Source organism: Macaca mulatta, chromosome 14 (assembly GCF_049350105.2).
Source record: "Macaca mulatta isolate MMU2019108-1 chromosome 14, T2T-MMU8v2.0, whole genome shotgun sequence".
Taxonomy (NCBI): domain Eukaryota; kingdom Metazoa; phylum Chordata; class Mammalia; order Primates; family Cercopithecidae; genus Macaca; species Macaca mulatta.
Genome location: NC_133419.1, coordinates 2,032,114 through 2,051,863, shown reverse-complemented (window position 1 = coordinate 2,051,863; position 19,750 = coordinate 2,032,114). Strand labels below are relative to the sequence as shown.

Sequence of the window (19,750 nt, the reverse complement as noted above, 5' to 3'; positions counted from 1 at the left end):
GGCAAACTTCTCACCACTTCTACCTTCCCTTGGACTTTGAAAAAGGGAGCTCTAGGCGGGGGAGGGGCTCGAGGGGGAACCACTGCTCAAATCCTGACAAGGTGATCCGAAGGTAGCCAGGGGAGGGGGATGGGACAGGGCTCAGGCTTGGTGTGTATGGGGGGGCTTTGCTTTTAAAAGAGACCGGCCGGGCGCGGTGGCTCACACCTGTAATCTCAGCACTTTGGGAGGCCGAGGCGGGTGGATCACAAGGTCAGGAGATCGAGACCATCCTGGCTAACACGGTGAAACCTCGTCTCTACTAAAAACACAAAAAATTAGCTGGGTGTGGTGGCATGTGCCTGTAGTCCCAGCTACTCGGGAGGCTGAGGCAGGAGAATGGCATGAACCCGGGAGGTAGAGGTTGCAGTGAGCTGAGATTGCACCAATGCACTCCAGCCTGGTGACAGAGTGAGACTCTGTCTCTAAATAAATAAACAAATAAATAAATGAGGTAATCTCAGCAACATCTTTTTGCTTTTCCTCAGGGGCCGAAGAGTCACCACTGAGCTTGTGTGGGCGGAGGTGAATTCCAGCCCCCAGCTCCAGGCCTCCGAATCGCTGCCGGCTCAGCCCCCTGCCCAGCCTGCCCCACAGCCTGAGCCCCAGCAGGCCAGAGTGGCCAGAGAGTCCAGTCCTGAGGTGAGCTGCTGTGGCCTGTGGCCCAGGCGACCCCAGTGCTCCCAGAACTAAGGCTGGCAGCCAGTCCCAGTCCCAGCCCCAACTGCAGAGGCAGAGAGGTGAGTGTCTCAGGCACCCTGAGGCCTCGCAGAGAGGGCCACAGGCTTTGTGCAGGGGTCTTCAGACTGGGATCGCCTGCTTCTGCAAGCAGCTGTGGCTCAGAGAGGCTGGTGTGGATTGTGAGTCACACAGCTGGGATCTGGAGTTCTGTGGTGGGCTCCAGGTGTTTCCAGGGGCCAGAGCAGGTGTGGGCAGAGCAGGCTTCCTGCAGTCTCCACAGCACTGAGGTCCTGGCAGGGGAGCTCCTGGGAGAGGAAAACGGGCAGAGAAGGGGAGAGGGGCAACAAGAGAGTGGGCAGCCAAGAGGGAGAAGATAGGCAGAAAGTGGATAAAGGGGGGAAAAGGGGAAAATATATCAGTTAGGAATAATCTGGAAACCCAAGGAAAGCTGGGCTCTGCTGGGGGCTGTGAGACCCCTGGGTTCTCCCCGCCCCAGGCTGCTGGCCGTGGGGTCTTGCACCAATAGCCTAACCTTTCTGTCTGTCCCTATTTGTCAAAGTGGGTGACAGTCTCAGGACTCCTGGCTGTTCAGAATTGAGGCAATAACCAGAGGCCTCTGAGCAAAGGGCCTGAGGGGCTCCGGCGTCAGGATCCCATTGTGGTCAGGAGCCTGCGGGGCTTCCTTTGTGTGAGGAGGATGGAAGGTGGCTAGAAAGGCCCGGCCAGTGGCCTCTGCCTCGGCCGGAGGGAGCTCTGTGGGGGTGGCCGCACCCATTCACTGGTCAGGCACTGGGGTGACGGGGGTGGCCGCACCCATTCACTGGTCAGGCACTGGGGTGACGGGGGAGGTTCCAGGACTTGGGGAGCACTGGAGGTGGAGGCACATGGATTGGAGTCCCTGCACCTGCCCCATGACAGGGGCCTCCCTCGGGGCCTGCAGGGAGGGACCCAGCAGTGGACTCCTCAGGCTGGTTTGCCCAGATAGAAGCCAGGAGCGCTCTTTCAAAGCTGTCTTCAGCTTAGACACTCAATAAAACAGTAACACAGTGGCGCCATCTCAGTGCTTTGGAGCATGTACCGTCTGAACCCCTCTCCCAGGGCCCTCTCCCAAGCACCCCAACCTGGACCCATATCCCCCACGTACTTTTGGCTTTGGGTGGGTCGAGCAGCCTTTGGGTGGTCTGTGCTGTCTGGCGTGGAGGCTTCCAGTTTGGGTCCTCCGTCGGACTTCCCAGTCCAGCCGGGCTGACGCCAGCAAGCGTGTCCTTCGCCAGAGAGGGGAGCGAGCGCAAGGTCAGCGCCCTGCAGGGGGTGACGGAGGGGCGCTCTGAGGACCCTTGGAGAAAGGAACTGGGTTTGTAAACTGCTGGGCTTGGTCCCATGGACGGGTGAGCGGTGAGCTCAGAGCCAGAGCCGGGGAGGAAACGGGAATGAGAAAGACCCACCGCAGGCCGGTGAGCGAGGGGATGTGCGGCGGCCACAGGCTGAGGCTGGGGTATGGGCCAGGCTCTGTGGGGTGAGTCTGAGTCCTTGAGGGGATGTTCATTCTCTGTGGAAATTGGGTTTGCCAGTGGAGAGGAGACCAGCGCTGCCCTGGTGAGGTGCTGGGTCAGGGCTGGGGGAGGGTGCTGCTTGGGGCTAAAGTTCTTGCCAGCCAAGCTCTGGGCGAGAGGAGACCCCAGCCCCCTCCCAACACCCTTGGACTGCTGGCGGGACCCTTCCTACCTCCGGGGGCTGGAAGTAGTAGGGAAGGAGCTGGTCTTGGGGAAGAACCCGGATGCTGGTCTTGGCTAGGGGGGAGCCGGTGTGCTTTTTGAGTCCCAGGGCGACCGGGGTCTGCCCCAGCCTCCAGCTTGCCCTGGTCACTTTTGACTAAATAAGGAGAGTACTCAGCAGGCAGCCCCGTGAGGGAGGGGGAACATGTGTGTCCCCCTACTTCCCCACCTGCTCCTCCCTCCCTACAGGGCCACTACACCCTGCTGTGGACACCCCAAGGTGACCTCAGCCTTCTTCCTACCTCAAAAAGTCCAGGCATGTGTCTCCAAGCATGAGTGGTGGCTCCTTGGGGGAAGGCACCTCTGCAGGGTAGAACAAGGGGAAGAGACCCCCAAACAGGTCACTAGTGTAATTGTCCCCAGCACCCCCAAAGAAGAGGAGAGTCCACAACTCGGAACTGGGGCTCTCCCCCAGTGCCCATCCTGTCCCCAGCCTGGGAAGCAGGCGTGGAGGAAAAGGAGTGGGGAGCCCAGAGCTGGCCCTGGGGGCCCTGGTTTTGTCAATGACAGGAGCCTCAGCAACCTAGTCTGCTCTCCCAGGATCCAGGTTTGCAGACAGGCACTTTTCAAATGCTCCTCACCTCCAAATTTACAAGTCACCTTGCAGAGGAAAACATTAACACAGTCGGAGATTCTCTGCTGGAGGCTCCCTGTTCTATAGAAACGGGCCGGAGCGGCCAGAGAGCTGGGAAACCGGGAGGCTGCAGAAGGCTGGTGGGAAGGGGGCCAGTGATGGGTGGGGGTAGATGGGCCAGATGTTCTTGGAATGGGACTTGGGGGTGATTGATGCAGACAGAAATTTGAAGGGGACATTCCCATATGTCTTGTGCTCTGGGTGGAAAATGGACTGTTTTTCATGGTGGGGGGGTTCTCTCCGTCTTGCCAAGCTAATGTGAAAGAGATGCCTCACCCTGCTCAGCTCCCCACACCTGTCCAAGGCTGTTAACTTCTGCCTCCCCAGTGCCAGGCTTTGAGATGCCCCCCTTCTAGCGGGGGTCCTCCTATGGGGTGACAATGGTGACAAGCAGTGCCCACTGTACTTGCCCCAAGATCCCACACCATTCTGCTGGTCCCCAGCGGTGCCCCCTCTCTGGCAGTCCCCCCACCCACCCCACAGGTCCCCTTAAGGCCACTGCCCCATCGCCCGACATTGCCCAACGCCAAGGGGTGACCTTGTTCCTGCTGACGGTGCGGTTGGGCGCCTGCACACGGGTTTAATATTTGCCTTTAAGGAACTGGGCTTTCCCCAGCCTGAGTGGACAGGCTTTCCCTGAAAATTCGCTTGGAGAGAACGAAAAGAGACGCCTGGCACCCCAGCGGCGTGCAGTCCTGCACCCCCCTCCCCACCGGCCCCATGTTTCTCATTTTCCTCCCCACTTCCTCTCCTCTTCAGTGTTACCCAAACAAAACTGGTTTCACCCTTGTTTGGTGCTGGCGAAGGCCCGAACGGCGCGCGCAAAGCTCCGAGGCGGGCCGGGGGTGGCCGCCGGGGGTGCTCCGGGCCCCCAAGCCAAGCCGGGGACTAGCCTGCCCCCGGTGGCGGCTCGGCCGCGGCTTCGCCTAGGCTCGCAGCGCAGAGGCGAGTGGGGCGCAGTGGCGAGGGGAAGCCTGCGGACCTCCCACGCGGGGACCGAGCAGGTAGCTGGGAGTCCCGGGAGCTCCCGGGAAGCAGCGTGCTGGTCGCTCCCTCGCGGCCTTTGGGTTTCTTCCTTCCACCCAGACGCCCGCTAAGCTCGGGCTGCCGCCACAAACGCGCTCTCCGTGTGGAGAAGGCAAAGAAAAAGAAAAGAAAGAAAGAAAAAACCCAAAGACCGAAAAGCAGAATTTCAGCCGGCCGTGCGCGCCAGGGCGCTCCGCGCTACCTGCCCGCGCCGCCCGCGCTCGCGTTCCCCGGGGAGGGCGCCAGTGCTCCGCACGCGCCCCAGTCAAGGTGAATCCCGGGCAGCGCCTTCCTTCCGCGGCCCGGGAAGCTTGAGCTCAACAATTAGCCTTTGATCCTGGGGGATCCCAATCCACGGAACAACTTCCCTGCTTTCCCCAAACTCGGACATTTTACTTGTTCTGGGATCCTCTAAATTTAAGCATTGCTTCCCAAGTCTTCCAAATATATTCAGCATTTCGACGGGTCACAAGAATTTTCTTGGACATTAATTTCCGGGGACGTCAAAACACACCAGCCCGGGCTGGCTTTTCCAGACTTACACTATGTCGCCTGGGTCCCCAGATTTGCTTTCTTCCAGGCTCTGGACAGTTTTATACACCCCTCCCCAGGTCCCACAGATTTACAGACTACTAACCCGGGTTCCCTAATTTTAAAGACGAAGCCCTTGGTCCGTGGTGGTCGCGCTGACCGATTTGCCTGGTTCCCCAGGATGTGGACAGTGCCCTTTCCACACTTGGACATTGTTCCCCAAACAAGTGGACCTTCCCCCCATAATTTTGAAAATTAACTCCAGGGTCTCCTAAGCTTACTGTTTCCCCCACATTTCCGCCCCATTCCGCACCCCCACCCCACCCTTCCCCTTCACCTCAGCATGGGACATTTGCTACTTAGTTCTGCAAATCTATTCGCGCTAACCTGGGTTCCCTAAATTTTACACGTTGAATCCCAAGTCCCTCAGGACACTGAGCAGGGCTGGAAGGTTGGAACCCTCAGAGTATGAAAATTCCTTCCCATACCTTCCCCCAAATTCGGGCATTACACCCAGAGCACATTCAATCCTTTTCTGAATCAAAAAAGACCTGCCCTCTGATTGCCTGAGTTTCATAAAATGGAGAGATTTCCCCAATGATTCCCAAAACCTATTGAGAATGTTGTGGGTGTGTGAGTCACAAAGCTTTGCGGCATTAATGTCTATGGCTCTATACGCTGCTTGGCCATGAATCAAGTCCGTTAAGTGTAGACACTGCCACTCAGGTCCCTGGAACACACTGAGCAGTTACCAGGAGGTGCTCAAGTGTGACCCAGGATTCTCCAGGTCTCCCAAATCACACAGGGTCTCACCGGTCCCTCTGGGCTAAACGAAGCACAAAAGAACCCCTTGGGCAGAGGCTATTTTTATTTCTGTTATGCCAGGTGTTGCTAACGGCCCCAGTTCCCAAACATTCTGAGCATTTTCTCTGCATCACAACATTGACTATTAAACAATTCTCTGGGTCCCAGGAGCTTCGCCACAAGAATCTTGCTTTTCCAAAATTCAGGCATTGGTCTGAAACCCCAATGGCCAGGATCACACTGGACCCTCTTCCTGGTCCCCCATACTTGGATGTTCTGGACGCCGCTCTCCAGGCCCTCTAGAAACATTCGGCATTGCCCTCGGATCAGAGGAAGGCACCGATTTCTTGGGCTCCAACAACCCACTGAGTCATCTGAAAGTTAAGCAATATTTCCTTCAAACACACTGTACACTCCCTATCACAAAATCTGAAAATTCCTAAGTCCTAAGACATAGGAACGCTGAATCTCCTTTCTCAAAAACATACATACCTAAAACGTACAAGTCCTCCAAGGACTATGAGTGACTTCCCTAGATCTTTAGATTCAAAAACGATTTTCCTGGAGCCCCCAAATTGAGGTATCATCTCCCAGCCTTCCAAGCAAATTGAGATTTTTTTCCCTTCACAAAAACAATTGAGGTATTTTTTAAAATACTGATTTATGAGTCTCCTGACTTTATGATCCCTGCCCTGGGTCCCCCTACATTTAGAAAATGTTCCATGGACCCCCAAAGCACACTAAAAAATGTCCCTGGGTCCCAGAAATCCCAGGCATGAAAAAACCTGTGACCTGTAAGTTTCCTAGCTACTAACCAGGTTCCCAGACATTTAGATATCAAATCTCCATTGGGTAATTTCCAAGTGTCCCAAAAACCTGAAACGTGTTTCACTGGGGCTTCCCTAAATGCAGACACTGTCCAGGAAAATATATAGTATTTTTCTTATTTACCGAAAATAAACTAATGGAAATAATTTAAAATTTGACATAGAAAAAGAATACTGATTTTTTTTGTTCGTTTTCCCCAAATGTACTGATCACACTCCAGGCTCCCCCAAAATTTAGACAGTGCTTTCTTCCATCTCTAAAGGGCATTAAAATGTTTCCCTGAAGCCACAGTAATTATGAAAGTTACTTTTCTCCGCATGCTGCCAACGTCCAGGCGACTAACTTGTATTCTTAAGATGTGAAAATTAATCTCAGCTTCCCTCTAACACACCAAGAATGTGTTTGGATCCCCAAAATGTGTCCCTTGCTTTCATCTGCCAATTTTAGGCAATGTGCCTCTTAGGCAAAACTCCCAATTTCATATGGAGAATTTCCTTTAACTACCCCTCCTCAAAAATTGGTCTGGGATTTCCTGGGTCCCCCAAGCTAGCTGGCCCCTATTTTAGACCTCTTTCTCTATGTTCCCAATTGCATGGAGCAAGTTCCCTCATCCCCCAAACCTGTAATCTATTTTTGTAGAGTCTCAGGTTTAGTCATTAATCAAGGTTCCCACATTAACGGAGTCCCCGGGGTCTCCTCCTCCAGGACACCCATTCGCTAAGCCCGCAAGGCAGAAAGAACTCTGCCTTGCGTTCCCCAAAATTTGGGCATTGTTCCCGGATCGACGGCCGCCCACTGCAGCTTCCTCAACCCCGTGCACAGCGGGCACTGGTTTCGGGCCTTTCTTTCTCCTACGAAGTCCCCAGAGCAACTAGGATTTGGGAAATTTCTCTCTAGCGTTGCCCAAACACACTTGGGTCGGCCGCGCGCCCTCAGGACGTGGACAGGGCTTCCCTGCGTCCAGGAAAGCGACCGGGCATTGCCCCCAGTCTCCCCCAAATTTGGTCATTGTCCTCGGGTCTTCCAGCGGACTGGGCGTTGCTCCCGGACGCTGAGGACTGGCCCCGGGGTCTCGCTCACCTTCAGCAGCGTCCACCGCCCGCCACAGAGCGTTCGATCGCCCGCCGCCTGAGCTCCTGGTGCGCCCGCGATCGCAGCCTCCAGCCTCGCGGTGAGCTCCCCGCCGCGCCGGTCCCCGCTGCCTCTGCGCCCCTGCCCGGCTCTCGGCCCTCATCTGCTGCTGTCCCGCCGGTGCTGGCGCTCGTATCCGGCTGCCGCCGGAGAGGCCGGCGTGGGGCACGGGACCCGGCTGAGGACTTGAGGCTTGGCGGCTGCGCTCGCTCCGGCTGGGCGCCCCGAAATCCGCGCCACTTTCGTTTGCTTATTGCAAAGATCTCATTTGTGGGGAAAGCGGCTGGAGGGCCCCTAAGTGGGGCGGGCAGGGGGCTGCGGAAAGGGACGCGGAGGAGAGGCGCTCCCGCCGGGCGGTAAAGCGTCTCTAGCCCGCGGGCCTAGGACTCCGCCGGGAGGCGCGCGCGGAGCGCGGGCGAAGTGATTGATGGCGGAGCGAGGGGGGCGAGGGGGGCCCGGGGGGCGCGAGTTTCCGCCGGCGGCCCCTTCCCCTTGACCAGGCTTTGGCGGCGGGGGGCTGGCGGGGTGCGGGATTTTGTGCGTGGTTTTGACTTGATAAAAATCACAGTGCTTTCTTACATCGTTCAAACTCTCCAGGAGATGGTTTCCCCAGACCCCCAAATTATCGTGGTGACCCCCGAGACTGAACTCGCGTCTATGCAAGTCCAACGCACTGAGGACGGGGTAACCATTATCCGGATATTTTGGGTGGGCCGCAAAGTCGAGCTACTTAGACGCACCCCGGTGAGCTCGGCCATGCAGGTAGGATTTGAGCTGTGTTTCCCGCCCTGATTCTCTCTCCTTTGGCGGCCGGAGCCTCGGCAGGCTACAGGCCTGGCCCAGATTCGGCCTGGCCCAGCCGGCCTTCCGTGCGTCCCGCACCTGGCGGGGGCTCCGGGGCTCCGGCGCGGCACCGGGGGGCGCTCGGGATCTGGCTGAGGCTCCAAGCGCCGCGTGGCCGGCTCCTCCTGCTAGGGCAGGTGGCGGCTGCGCGCCCCGCCTGAGCCCAGGGGCCCCCTCCGCCGCAGCAACCAACAAGGATCCCCCGATCCAGCCCCGAGCCACCTGCATCTGCACTCAGACGGGGCGCACCCGCAGTGCAGCCTCCTGGCAGGGATCTGGGATCCTGCCTGCCCCTGCCTGCCCGGAGACCCCAGCTCACGAGCACAGGCCGCCCTGGCACCCCAGAAACCCTAGATGGGGCCCCTGAATTCTCTAGAACGGGCATTCAGCATGGCCTTGGCGCTCTGCGGCTCCCTGCCCCCCACTCAGCCTCGTCCCCGCGCACCCCCCAGCCCCCGCGACCGCCGCCCCCCCCAACCGGGGCCCCAGGGCCCCAGGGCCCCCAGCCCGCGCCCCCCGCCCCGCGCTTGGCTCGGGTTGCGGGGGCGGGCCAGGGGCGGGGCGAGGGCTCCGCGGGCGCCCATTGGCGCGGGCGCGAGGCCAGCGAGGCCCGCGCGGGCCCCGGGCCGCGGGCTGGCGCGACTATAAGAGCCGGGCGTGGGCGCCCGCAGTTCGCCTGCTCTCCGGCGGAGCTGCGTGAGGCCCGGCAGGGCCCGGCCCCCCCCTTCCGGCCGCCCCCGCCTCCTGGCCCACGCCTGCCCGCGCTCTGCCCACCAGCGCCTCCATCGGGCAAGGCGGCCCCGCGTCGACGCCGCCCGCTGCCTCGCTGCTGACTCCCGTCCCGGGCGTCGTCCGCGGGGTCGCGCTCCGCCGGGCCTGCGGATTCCCCGCCGCCTCCTCTTCATCTACCTCAACTCCCCCATCCCCGCTTCGCCCGAGGAGGCGGTTCCCCCCGCAGGCAGTCCGGCTCGCAGGCCGCCGGCGTTGTCACCCCCCCGCGCTCCCCCTCCAGCCCTCCCCCCGGCGCGCAGCCTCGGGCCGCTCCCCTTTCCACGCTGCGTCCCGGAGCGGCCCCGGTGCCGCCACCGCCTGTCTCCTCCCGAGGCCCGGGCTCGCGACGGCTGAGGGCTCCGTCGGCCCAAACCGAGCTGGGCGCCCGCGGCCCGGGTGCAGCCTCCACTCCGCCCCCCAGTCACCGCCTCCCCCGGCCCCTCGACGTGGCGCCCTTTCCTTCGCTTCTCTGTGCTCCCCGTGCCCCTCTTGGCATCTGGCCCCGGCCCCCGATCTTTCTCCCGCAATCTTCCCTTCGCTCCCTCCCGTCCCCCCCAGTTCCCAGCCTCAGACTCCCTCCCCCCCTCAAGCCCGCCCTCTCGCCTTCGCCGAACCAAAGTGGATTAATTACACGCTTTCTGTTTCTCTCCGTGCTGTTCTCTCCCGCTGTGAGCCTGCCCGCCTCTCGCTGTCCTCTCTCCCTCTCGCCCTCTCTTCGGCCCCCCCCTTTCACGTTCACTCTGTCTCTCCCACTATCTCTGCCCCCCTCTATCCTTGATACAACAGCTGACCTCATTTCCCGATACCTTTTCCCCCCCTAAAAGTACAACATCTGGCCCGCCCCAGCCCGAAGACAGCCCGTCCTCCCTGGACAATCAGACGAATTCCCCCCCCCCAAAAAAAAAGCCATCCCCCCGCTCTGCCCCGTCGCACATTCGGCCCCCGCGACTCGGCCAGAGCGGCGCTGGCAGAGGAGTGTCCGGCAGGAGGGCCAACGCCCGCTGTTCGGTTTGCGACACGCAGCAGGGAGGTGGGCGGCAGCGTCGCCGGCTTCCAGGTAAGCGGCGTGTGCGGGCTGGGCCGGAGCCGGGGCTGGGGCGGCGCGGGCTTGCGCCGGACGCCCGGCCCTTCCTCCGACTGCTCCTGGCCCGGGCCTGCGGGGCTCGGCGGGGCGGCTGAGCCCGGGGAGGAGGAGGAAAACGGGCGGCTGCGGGTCCCGTTCCCTGCGCGGAGCCCCGCGCTCACTCTGGCGGTGGAGCTGGGGGTGGGGTGGGGTGGGGGCGTCGGGAAGGGCCAAGGGAGGTGTGAGCTGTCTGCAGGGGCGACTTCCTGGTCGGTCTGTGGGTGCAGGGGGTGCTGCCGAACATGTGTGATTCGTGCCTTACGGGCCCTGGCCTCCGGGGTGCTGGGTAACGAGGAGGGGCGCGGAGCCGCGGAAGCCCACCCTGGTATGTTGGCGCGGTGCCAGCGAGACCGCGAGAGGAAGACGGGGTGGGCGGGGCCAGGATGGAGAGGGGCCGAGTTGGCAGGAGTCATGGCAGACGCCACATTCGCGATATCTCCCCCCACACCCCCTCTGGCTCTGTCCGCAACATTTCCAAACAGGAGTCCCCGGGAGAGGGGGGAGAGGGGCTGCTGGCCCGAGGCTAAGAAGGGCAGAGCCTTCAACCCAGAGAGAGGCCAGGGCCCCTGCCCAGTGGGCAGCGTGGAAGTTTCCATACAAGGAGGTGGGAAGGAGACCCCCCCTTCACTGCCCTGTGCAGAGATGAGCTGGGGGTGCAGGATGGGAGCCCATGGCACTTCGCTACGGGATGGTCCAGGGCTCGCGGTTGGGGGTGCAGGAGAGAAGAGACTGGCTGGGAGGAGGGAGAGGGCGGGAGCAAAGGCGTGGGGGAGTGGTCAGCAGGGAGAGGGGTGGGGGGTAGGGTGGAGCCGGGACTGGGAGGAGTCGGCTCACACATAAAAGCTGAGGCACTGACCAGCCTGCAAACTGGACATTAGCTTCTCCTGTGAAAGAGACTTCCAGCTTCCTCCTCCTCTTCTTCCTCCTCCTCCTCCTGCCCCAGCGAGCCTCCTGCTGAGCTGTAGGTAACCAGGACTGTGGACTGAGGACACCCGCTGCCATCCCACTCCAGCCTGAGGCAGGGCAGCAGGGGGCACGGCCCACGCCTGGGCCTCGGGCCCTGCAGCCGCCAGCCTGCTGCCTCTCGGACAGCACCCCCCTCCTCTCTCTTCCTCTGCCCCTACCCCCACCTGGTCTCTGCTTCCTCACCTGCTCCTTCCCTTTCCGTTCCTTCCCTTCGGCCCCCTGCTTGCCCAGGTCAGGGCTTTTCCTGGGCCCTCACCTGCTCCGCACCGCGGCAGGCATGCTTCCTGCCCTGCTTTCTGCCGGTCCCCTGACCCGGACCTCCAAGTTCGGAGTGGTGGGGCTTGTTGCCGAACCGCGGCGAGGGCTTGAGTGGCCAGCTGGCCGAGTGTGCTCTTATAATTTGGAAGCGGGTGGCAGAAGGGGCGGTGAGGGGACTGGCTAGGGTCCAGTCAAGGAGATGACCAAGGAGGCTTTCGGATCCTCGGTGCGGCTGCCCACTGCTCTTTAGAGAGGGCATGCAAACTTGTGCTTCTGTCCCATTGCCTGCTCAGTCGCTCACATAATTTATTGCATCAAAAACTCGCCTGGGTCTGTGGAGGGAAGGCTGGGGCTGCCCGCCTGGAGGGCTCCACCTTCTGCAGGGGTAGGGCCAACTTGCTGTGGTGGCCCCCGGCCTCCCACCCCGGAGTTGGTTAGCGGCCCCGTGGCCCTGCAGCCTGTGGAGGGGGTGTGTCCTAAGACTGGCCTCCCCTTCCAGATTGCACTCAGGGGAACCTGTTGTCTGACTTCCCAGGTGGCCTGAGCTGGTCTCTCCAACTCTCACGGGGAGAGTTTGGTAGCGCAAATGGGGAGATGTTCTGGAGGCCCTGGCTTTACTGGTTTGATTTGAGGCCTGGAAAGGAGGCTCTGGGCTTGTGTGTGTGTGTGTGTTTGGAGGTACACATAGCAGACTGGAGTTGGAGAACTGGGTGACTGGGAAAACAAGGTTTCTAGAAGCATGGGTGGTGTGGTTGTGCTAACCACTGGAGTTCTGAGCCAGGCCTGGCTCAGCGGCAGACTGGAAAGGTGGAAAAGCCAGGGGAGGGGGCGGGACTGGCCCAGCAGGACCGGCCTGTCGCTTTGAGGGGGATGGTCCTCCTGGACCCCCCCTGCTCAGCTGGGGGTTGTGGGGAGGAAGGGACTGGTCCTCCTGGATGCACATGCTCTGTGGGGTGGGGTTGTCTGCCATCTTGGCTGGCGCTGGAGGCCTGAGACGTGGTGATGGGCCCCTGGGCTGGCCCTGCCCCCATGGTGTCATAGGACGGAGGCCAGGTCGGGTGTCCAGCCTGGGCCCCTGCAGCTGTGGGTGCCGCCGAGCTCCTGCAATAATGACCACGGAGATGGTCACTCGTCGTGTAAAATTACTAGTGCTTCTTGCAAATCGAAGGAACTGGGCCCTTTCTGCGTGCTTCCAGACACTTCATTCTCCAGGTGGCCCTGCGCCCTCAACTCGGCATTGTGACCTATGTGTTACTTTTGTAATGAAAATAATGTTTATAGGAAAGCCATGCTTTAAATTTTTAATTGAATTTGTAGGTTGGCCAACGGCCTCTGGTTTGGGAGGGGCACCTTTGGCCTGGGGCTTGGCCTGGCTGCCACGCTCACACCACTTCTCTCCCGCCCCCAGATACCAATGGGAATCCCAATGGGGAAGTCGATGCTGGTGCTTCTCACCTTCTTGGCCTTCGCCTCGTGCTGCATTGCTGCTTACCGCCCCAGTGAGACCCTGTGCGGCGGGGAGCTCGTGGACACCCTCCAGTTCGTCTGTGGGGACCGCGGCTTCTACTTCAGTAAGTAGTTGGGAGGGGCTTCCTCAGATCCGGTCAGGCCCCTAAAGTGATAGGTGAGGACGCCTAACCTCAAGCCAGGGGAGCACACTCCTAGGTCAGCGGCCCAGCCCCTGCTCGGAGACTCCGACCTTCCAGCTGCGTTTCTGAGAACCTGCAGGGTCCCAGGGCATCCACACCAGCTGACTTTCCCTTCACAAGCCTCCTTCGAAGGGTGGGCCAGAGGTGTCCCCTAGACGTCGGGAGCACTTACGGGGGTCTCCCTTGGGGTCAGAATTTCTGTTGGGGGCTGTGAGCTCCCGCTGCGGAGGCGCCGCACCCCTAGGGCAGGGCTTCAGGCTCTGGAGGAAGAGCTTGCCTTTCTTCCTGCACCTTTTGGACATTTTGACAAGGGATGTGCGTTCAGTGAATGATCAGAATTAAAATCAGTAAAGTGATTTATAGAATTAAAATCAATAAAACAAGTGCAGTTGGTGGGTGGCAGGGGTGAACGGTGCATGCGCCTCCTTGGGCCCCAAGGCCGCCATGGAGGGTGCCCACCTGCTGACCTCAAGGACGATTCAGCCTTTCCTCATCTTTCTCTCTTGGTTTTCCGGCCTGGGGGTTGGCGGGTGGGTGCACAGCTCATTGTGCTTGAGACCCCGCCCCCAGATGGGGGGCTGGGTGGATGCAAAGGCAGGCATGGTGCCTAGGCATGCCTGATGGGGCAGGGGAGGGGCCACTTCTCGCTGGCCGGGACCACACGGCTTATTCCACCTGACACTCACCACGTCTCATCTTTACCACTTACTACTTACTCACGCTGTGCAATGGACTCACAGGATGCAAATGCACTTCAAAGCTTCTCTCTTAAAAGTTCCTGCTGCTTGACTCTGGAAGCCCCTGCCCGCCCTGGCCTCTCCTGTGCCCTCTCTCTCGCCTGTCCCATTTGGGGATAGGAAGTGGCACTGCAGGGCCTGGTGCCAGCCGGTCCTTGCCCAGGGAGAAGCTTCCCTGCACCAGGCTTTCCTGAGAGGAGGGGAGGGCCAAGCCCCCACTTGGGGGACCCTGTGATGGGGCTGCTGCTCCCTCCTCCGGCTGATGGCACCTGCCCTTTGGCACCCCAAGGTGGAGCCCCCAGTGACCTTCCCCTTCCAGCTGAGCATTGCTGTGGGGGAGAGGGGGAAGACGGGAGGAAAGAAGGGAGTGGTTCCATCGCGCCTCCTCACTCCTCTCCTCCCGTCTTCTCCTCTCCTGCCCTTGTCTCCCTGTCTCAGCAGCTCCGGGGTGGTGTGGGCCCCTCCAGCCTCCTAGGTGGTGCCAGGCCAGAGTCCAAGCTCAGGGACAGCAGTCCCTCCTGTGGGGGCCCCTGAACCGGACTCATATCCCACACGTTTTCCAAATCACCCCAGTGTGGGCCTTTGGTCCTGGTGGTGTCTGTCTGGCCATGGGACCAAGAGCTTGTGCCCATTTTTCATCTGAGGAAGGAGGCAGCAGAGGCCACGGGCTGGTCTGGGTCCCACTCTCTTCCCCTCTCACTTCTCTTCTTCCTGGGGTGCCTCTGCCTGCCAGCTCTCACTTCCCTCCCCTGACCCGCAGGGTGGCCTCATCTTTCCAGAGCCTGGCCTGAGGGCAGGGGTGGTTTGCTCCTCCTTCGGCCTCCTGGGGCAGGGGGCAGCACGGTGCTAACATGGCTCTCTCTGTGCTGTGGGACTTCCAGGCAGGCCCGCAAGCCGTGTGAGCCGTCGCAGCCGTGGCATCGTTGAGGAGTGCTGTTTCCGCAGCTGTGACCTGGCCCTCCTGGAGACGTACTGTGCTACCCCCGCCAAGTCCGAGAGGGACGTGTCGACCCCTCCGACCGTGCTTCCGGTGAGGATCCTGGGCCCCTTCCCCACTCTCTAGAGATAGAGAAATAGGGTTTCGGGCGCCCAGCATTGCCTGTGGCCTCTGGGACCCCTTGGCCAGGGACAAGGACCCGTGACTTCCTTGCTTGTTGTGTGGCTGGGGAGCAGTTCAGACGCTGGCTCCTTCTGTCCCCCTGCCTGTGGACGTTAGCTCGAGTTGCTGATCAGTCACAGGGGTGACCTGTCAGGTCAGGCGGGTGGCTCGGGCGGAAAAGCGTGGAGAGCAGGCACCTGCTGACCAGCCCCTTCCCCTCTCAGGACAACTTCCCCAGATACCCCGTGGGCAAGTTCTTCCGATATGACACCTGGAAGCAGTCCACCCAGCGTCTGCGCAGGGGCCTGCCTGCCCTCCTGCGTGCCCGCCGGGGTCGCATGCTCGCCAAGGAGCTCGAGGCATTCAGGGAGGCCAAGCGTCACCGTCCCCTGATTGCTCTGCCCACCCAAGACCCCACCCACGGGGGCGCCTCCCCAGAGATGTCCAGCAATCGGAAGTGAGCAAAACTGCCGCAAGTCTGCAGCCGGCACCACCACCCTCCAGCCTCCTCCTGACCAGCGACGTTTCCATCAGGTTCCATCTCCAAAATCTCTCGGTTCCACTTCCCCCCCGGGGCTTCTCCTGACCCCAGCCCCCGTGCCCCGCCTCCCCGAAACAGGCTACTCTCCTCGGCCCCCTCCATCGGGCTGAGGTCCACAGCAACATCTTCAAACATGTACAAAATCGATTGGCTTTAAACACCCTCCCTCCAAATTATCCCCAATTATCCCCACACATAAAAAATCAAAACTTTAAACTAACCCCCTTCCCCCCCACCACAACAACCCTCTTAAAAATAATTGGCTTTTTAGAAACACCAGAAAAACTCAGAAATTGGCTTTAAAAAAACAACAACCAAAAAAAAAAAATCAATTGGCAAAAAAAAAAAAAAGTATTAAAACGAATTGGCTGAGAAACAATTGGCAAAATAAAGGAATTTGGCACTCCCCACCCCCCTCTTTCTCTTCTCCCTTGGACTTTGAGTCAAATTGGCCTGGACTTGAGTCCCTGAACCAGCAAAGAGAAAAGAAGGGCCCCAGAAATCACAGGTGGGCATGTCGCTGCTACCGTCATCTCCCTTCTCATGGGAATTTTCAGGGTAAACTGGCCATCCCAAAATAGCAACAACCCAGACTGGCTCCTCACTCCCTTTTCCATCACTAAAAATCACAGAGCAGTCAGAGGGACCCGGTGAGACCAAAGGAGGGGAGGACAGAGCATGAAAACCGAAATCCATGCAAATAAAATGTAATTGGCACAACCCCACCCCCAAATCTTATATCTCAATTCCCATCCTAAAAAGCACTCATACCTTATGCATCCCCGCAGCCACATGCACGCAACACACAGCACACACACACACACACAGCAAACACACACAGCATACACGCACACACAGCACACACACGCACATGCGCACACACAGCACACATGCACACACAGCACACACAGCATACACGCACACACAGCACACGCACACAGCACACACAGCATACACGCACACACAGCACATGCACACAGCACACACAGCATACACGCACACAGCATACATGCACACACAGCACACGCACACACAGCAGACACGAACACAGCACACGCACACAGCACACGCACACAGCACACACGAACACAGCACGCACACAGCATACACGCATACACAGCACGTGCACACACAGCGCATATACACAGCACACACATGCACACACAGCACACACATGCACACACAGCACACACGCACACAGCACACACACACAGCACACACACATGCACACACAAGCACCACCTGCGCACACACATGGGCACACACGCACACCCCCACACAATTGGATGACAACAATAAGCATATCTAAGCAACTGCAATATCTCTACGGATTAGGCCAAAGTCCCGCTAAGATTCTCCAAACTGTTTTCATGGTCTGAGCCCCGCTCCTGTTCCCATCTCCACTGCCCCTCAGCCCTGTCTGTGCCCTGCCTCTCAGAGGAGGGGGCTCAGGTGGTGCCTGAGTGTGCGGCCCGCGGCGTTTGGGATGCGCCCATAGGGTGGGCGGGGTGTGTCCCAGGCGTAATTCCATCTTTCCACCATTAGAGAGGTGCCCTTGCGAGGCTGGCCTCGTTGGCGCCTGTCTCCGCGGCCCCCGCAGTGTGAGCCACGATGCTCCCCACGCCCCACCATCCCGATACACCTTACTGTGTGTCGGCCCAGCCAGAGTGAGGAAGGAGTTTGGCCACAATGGAGATGATGGTAGCCGAGCAGACATGCCCCCACGAGTAGCCTGACTTCCTGGTGTGCTCCTGCAAGGAAGATCTTGGGGAACCCCCACCGGAGCACACTTAGGGATCATCTTTGCCCGCCTCCTGGGGACCCCCCAAGAAATGCGGGGTCCTCAGGAGCCGTGCACTGATGCGGGGAGTGTGGGAAGTCTGGCGGTTGGAGGGGTGGGTGGGGGGCAGTGGGGGCTGGGTGGGGGGAGCTTTGGGGTAGGAAGTGGTCCCTGGAGATTTTGGATGGAAAAGTCAGGAGGAGTGACGGCAGACTTGCGTAGAGAAATTAGGAACCCCCAAATTTCACGTCAATTGATCTATTTCCCCTCTTTGTTTCTTGGGGCATTTTTTCCTTTTTTTTTTTTGTTTTTTTTTTTTTGATCCCTCCTTAGCTTTACGCGCTCAGAAACCAAATTAAACCCCCTCCCTATGTAACAGGGGGGCAGTGACAAAAGCAAGAATGCACGAAGCCAGCTTGAGACCATCACGTCCTGCCCTCCGCCATTTATCGCCCTGATTGAATTTTGTTTTTATCTGTCCCTGTTGCTTGTGTTGGGTTGAGGGTGGAGCCTCCTGGGGGGCACTGGCCACTGAGCCCCCTTGGAGAAGTCAGAGGGGAGTGGAGAAGGTCACTGTCCGACCTGGCTTCTGGGGACAGTGGCTGGTCCCCAGAGGTCCTGAGGGCGGAGGGGGGAGTGGGCAGGGTCTCCTCAGGTGTCAGGAGGGTGCTCGGAGGCCACAGGAGGGGGCTTCCGGCTGGCCCAAGGCTGGCCAGAGGGGAAGGGGTTGCAGGTGTGTAAACAGGATTCCATCAGGCTGGTGCAGGGTGGCCGCCTTCCGCACACTTGAGGAGCCCTCCGCTCTCCCTCGGTGGCATCTTGCCCGCCCCTCAGCACCCTGCCTTGTCTCCAGGAGGTCCGAAGCTCTGTAGGACCTCCTGGGGGCAAGGTGGGGTGAGGTCGGAGAGTAGGGAGGTCAGGCAGGTCTGAGCCCACAGAGCAGGAGAGCTGCCAGGTCTGCCCATCGACCAGGTTGCTGGGGCCCCGGAGCCCGCGGGTCTGGCGATGCCGACGCAGCCACCACCGCGGCGCCTAGGGCTGTGGCAGGGACTCGGCGTCTGGGAGGCTTACCTCGCCCCCACTTGTGCCCCCAGCTCAGCCCCCCTGCACGCAGCCCGACTAGAAGTCTAGAGGCCCGAGGCTTCTGGGTCCTGGCGACGGGGCTGGCATGACCCCGGGGGTCGTCCATGCCAGCCCACCTCAGTCGCAGAGGGTCCCTCGGCAAGTGCCCTGAGAGTGGGCCATTCGGAACATTGGACAGAAGCCCAAAGAGCCAAATTGTCACAATTGGAGAACCCACATTGGCCTGAGATCCAAAACACTTCGAGGCACCCCAAATTACCTGCCCATTCGTTGGGACGCCCACCCACCCAGTGTTACATTCGGCCTCACCAGAGTGGGTGTCCCCGGGGCACCTGCCGACGGACCCCTTGCGCCCCCAGGTTTGCAGCTCTCCCCTGGGCCACTAACCATCCTGGCCCGGCTGCCTGCCTGACCTCCGTGCCTGGTCGTGGCTCTCCATCTTATCTCCTCCCCGTGTCCCCAATGTCTTCAGCGGGGGCCCCCTCTTGGGTCCCCTCCTCTGCCATCAACTGAAGACCCCCACGCCAAACACTGAATGTCACCTGTACCTGCCGCCTCAGTCCACCTTGCGGCCCGTGTTTGACTCAACTCAGCTCTTTTAACGCTAATATTTCTGGCAAAATCCCATGCTTGGGTTTTTGTCACTAACCTGTTAACGCTTGCAATCCCAATAAAGCATTGAAAGCCATAATCTTCTGAGTGTTCCACTCTTTGACTAGGGTACCGGATTGCGGGAGGGAGGGAAGGGGCTGAGCACCTGGGAGCGGGCAGAGGGGCATAGGAGAAGAGGGGAGGGGAAGGAAAGCCTTAGGGGTGTGGACACCTCCCTCTGTCCCCTGATCACACACATGGGAGAAACGAGAGCGGTTGGAAGCCAGACTCATACTCATGGTTGTGCACCTGAATCCAGGGGGTCTGGGACAGTTTCAGGCCCCAAGTTCTCAAAGATGGGGGTGCCACGAGGATAGGAACCTGGGGGGCTTTTTCGGAGAAAAAGCAAAGTACCATCACTACCAACTCCAGGGAATGCCCCCTCCCCACCAACCTTGGAGGACTGGGGCTGGGCAACCTCTGAAAGGTTTTGGAAATCATAGCTATTGCTGGAGATGGGGGCTCAGGGCCACTCCCACCCAGGCACTCAGCCCCCTTCCAAGATTGAGGCTGCCCATATGTCATTGGTACCACTCCCTCCTGCCAGGGCTCAGCCTATGCCCACCTGTCCCAAGGGTGCTGGCCTCTAGCTTTCAAGGGTCCCTGAGCATGGGAGGAGGGGTAGGCTGGGCTGCTGGGAGCCTGGCCCAGCCTCTTCTCTCCATCCCCCTCCAGGAACTTTCCAGCAGCCTTGGGCAGTGGATCTGCCTCTGCCCACCCCACTGTGGGGATGGAGGGACAGGGGCACCACAGTGGAGCCCGGAAGCATGCCCCCGGCCCTGCAGCCTTCAGTGCTGGGC

The 19,750-nt window shown here is 59.9% G+C and overlaps 1 protein-coding gene and 1 pseudogene across 9 annotated transcripts in view; one reads left to right on the top strand and one right to left on the bottom strand.

The window, feature by feature from the left end:
• Positions 1 to 18,990, top strand: part of IGF2 (insulin like growth factor 2) — a 29,814-nt gene extending 10,824 nt beyond the window's left edge. For 2 of the 8 annotated variants that reach the window (XM_015113350.3, XM_077961709.1), the window contains 4 exons: positions 528 to 779; positions 12,819 to 12,981; positions 14,678 to 14,826; positions 15,120 to 18,990. In XM_015113350.3, coding sequence (XP_014968836.3) covers positions 12,825 to 12,981; positions 14,678 to 14,826; positions 15,120 to 15,356 — 543 coding nt within the window. In that variant the 5' untranslated portion in view covers positions 528 to 779; positions 12,819 to 12,824 and the 3' untranslated portion in view covers positions 15,357 to 18,990. Of the gene's footprint in view, positions 1 to 527; positions 780 to 8,966; positions 10,121 to 11,050; positions 11,152 to 12,818; positions 12,982 to 14,677; positions 14,827 to 15,119 lie in introns of those variants that run through there. The other 6 variants (XM_077961710.1, XM_077961711.1, XM_015113351.3 and 3 more) reach the window with 5 other exon arrangements.
• Positions 787 to 8,207, bottom strand: LOC144334014 (uncharacterized; annotated as a pseudogene). Its single transcript, XR_013403341.1, has 4 exons — positions 8,124 to 8,207; positions 7,401 to 7,829; positions 1,865 to 2,135; positions 787 to 1,025 (listed from the first exon to the last, which is right to left on the bottom strand). The product of XR_013403341.1 is annotated as an uncharacterized LOC144334014 (transcript).
• Positions 18,991 to 19,750: the final 760 nt, after the last annotated feature.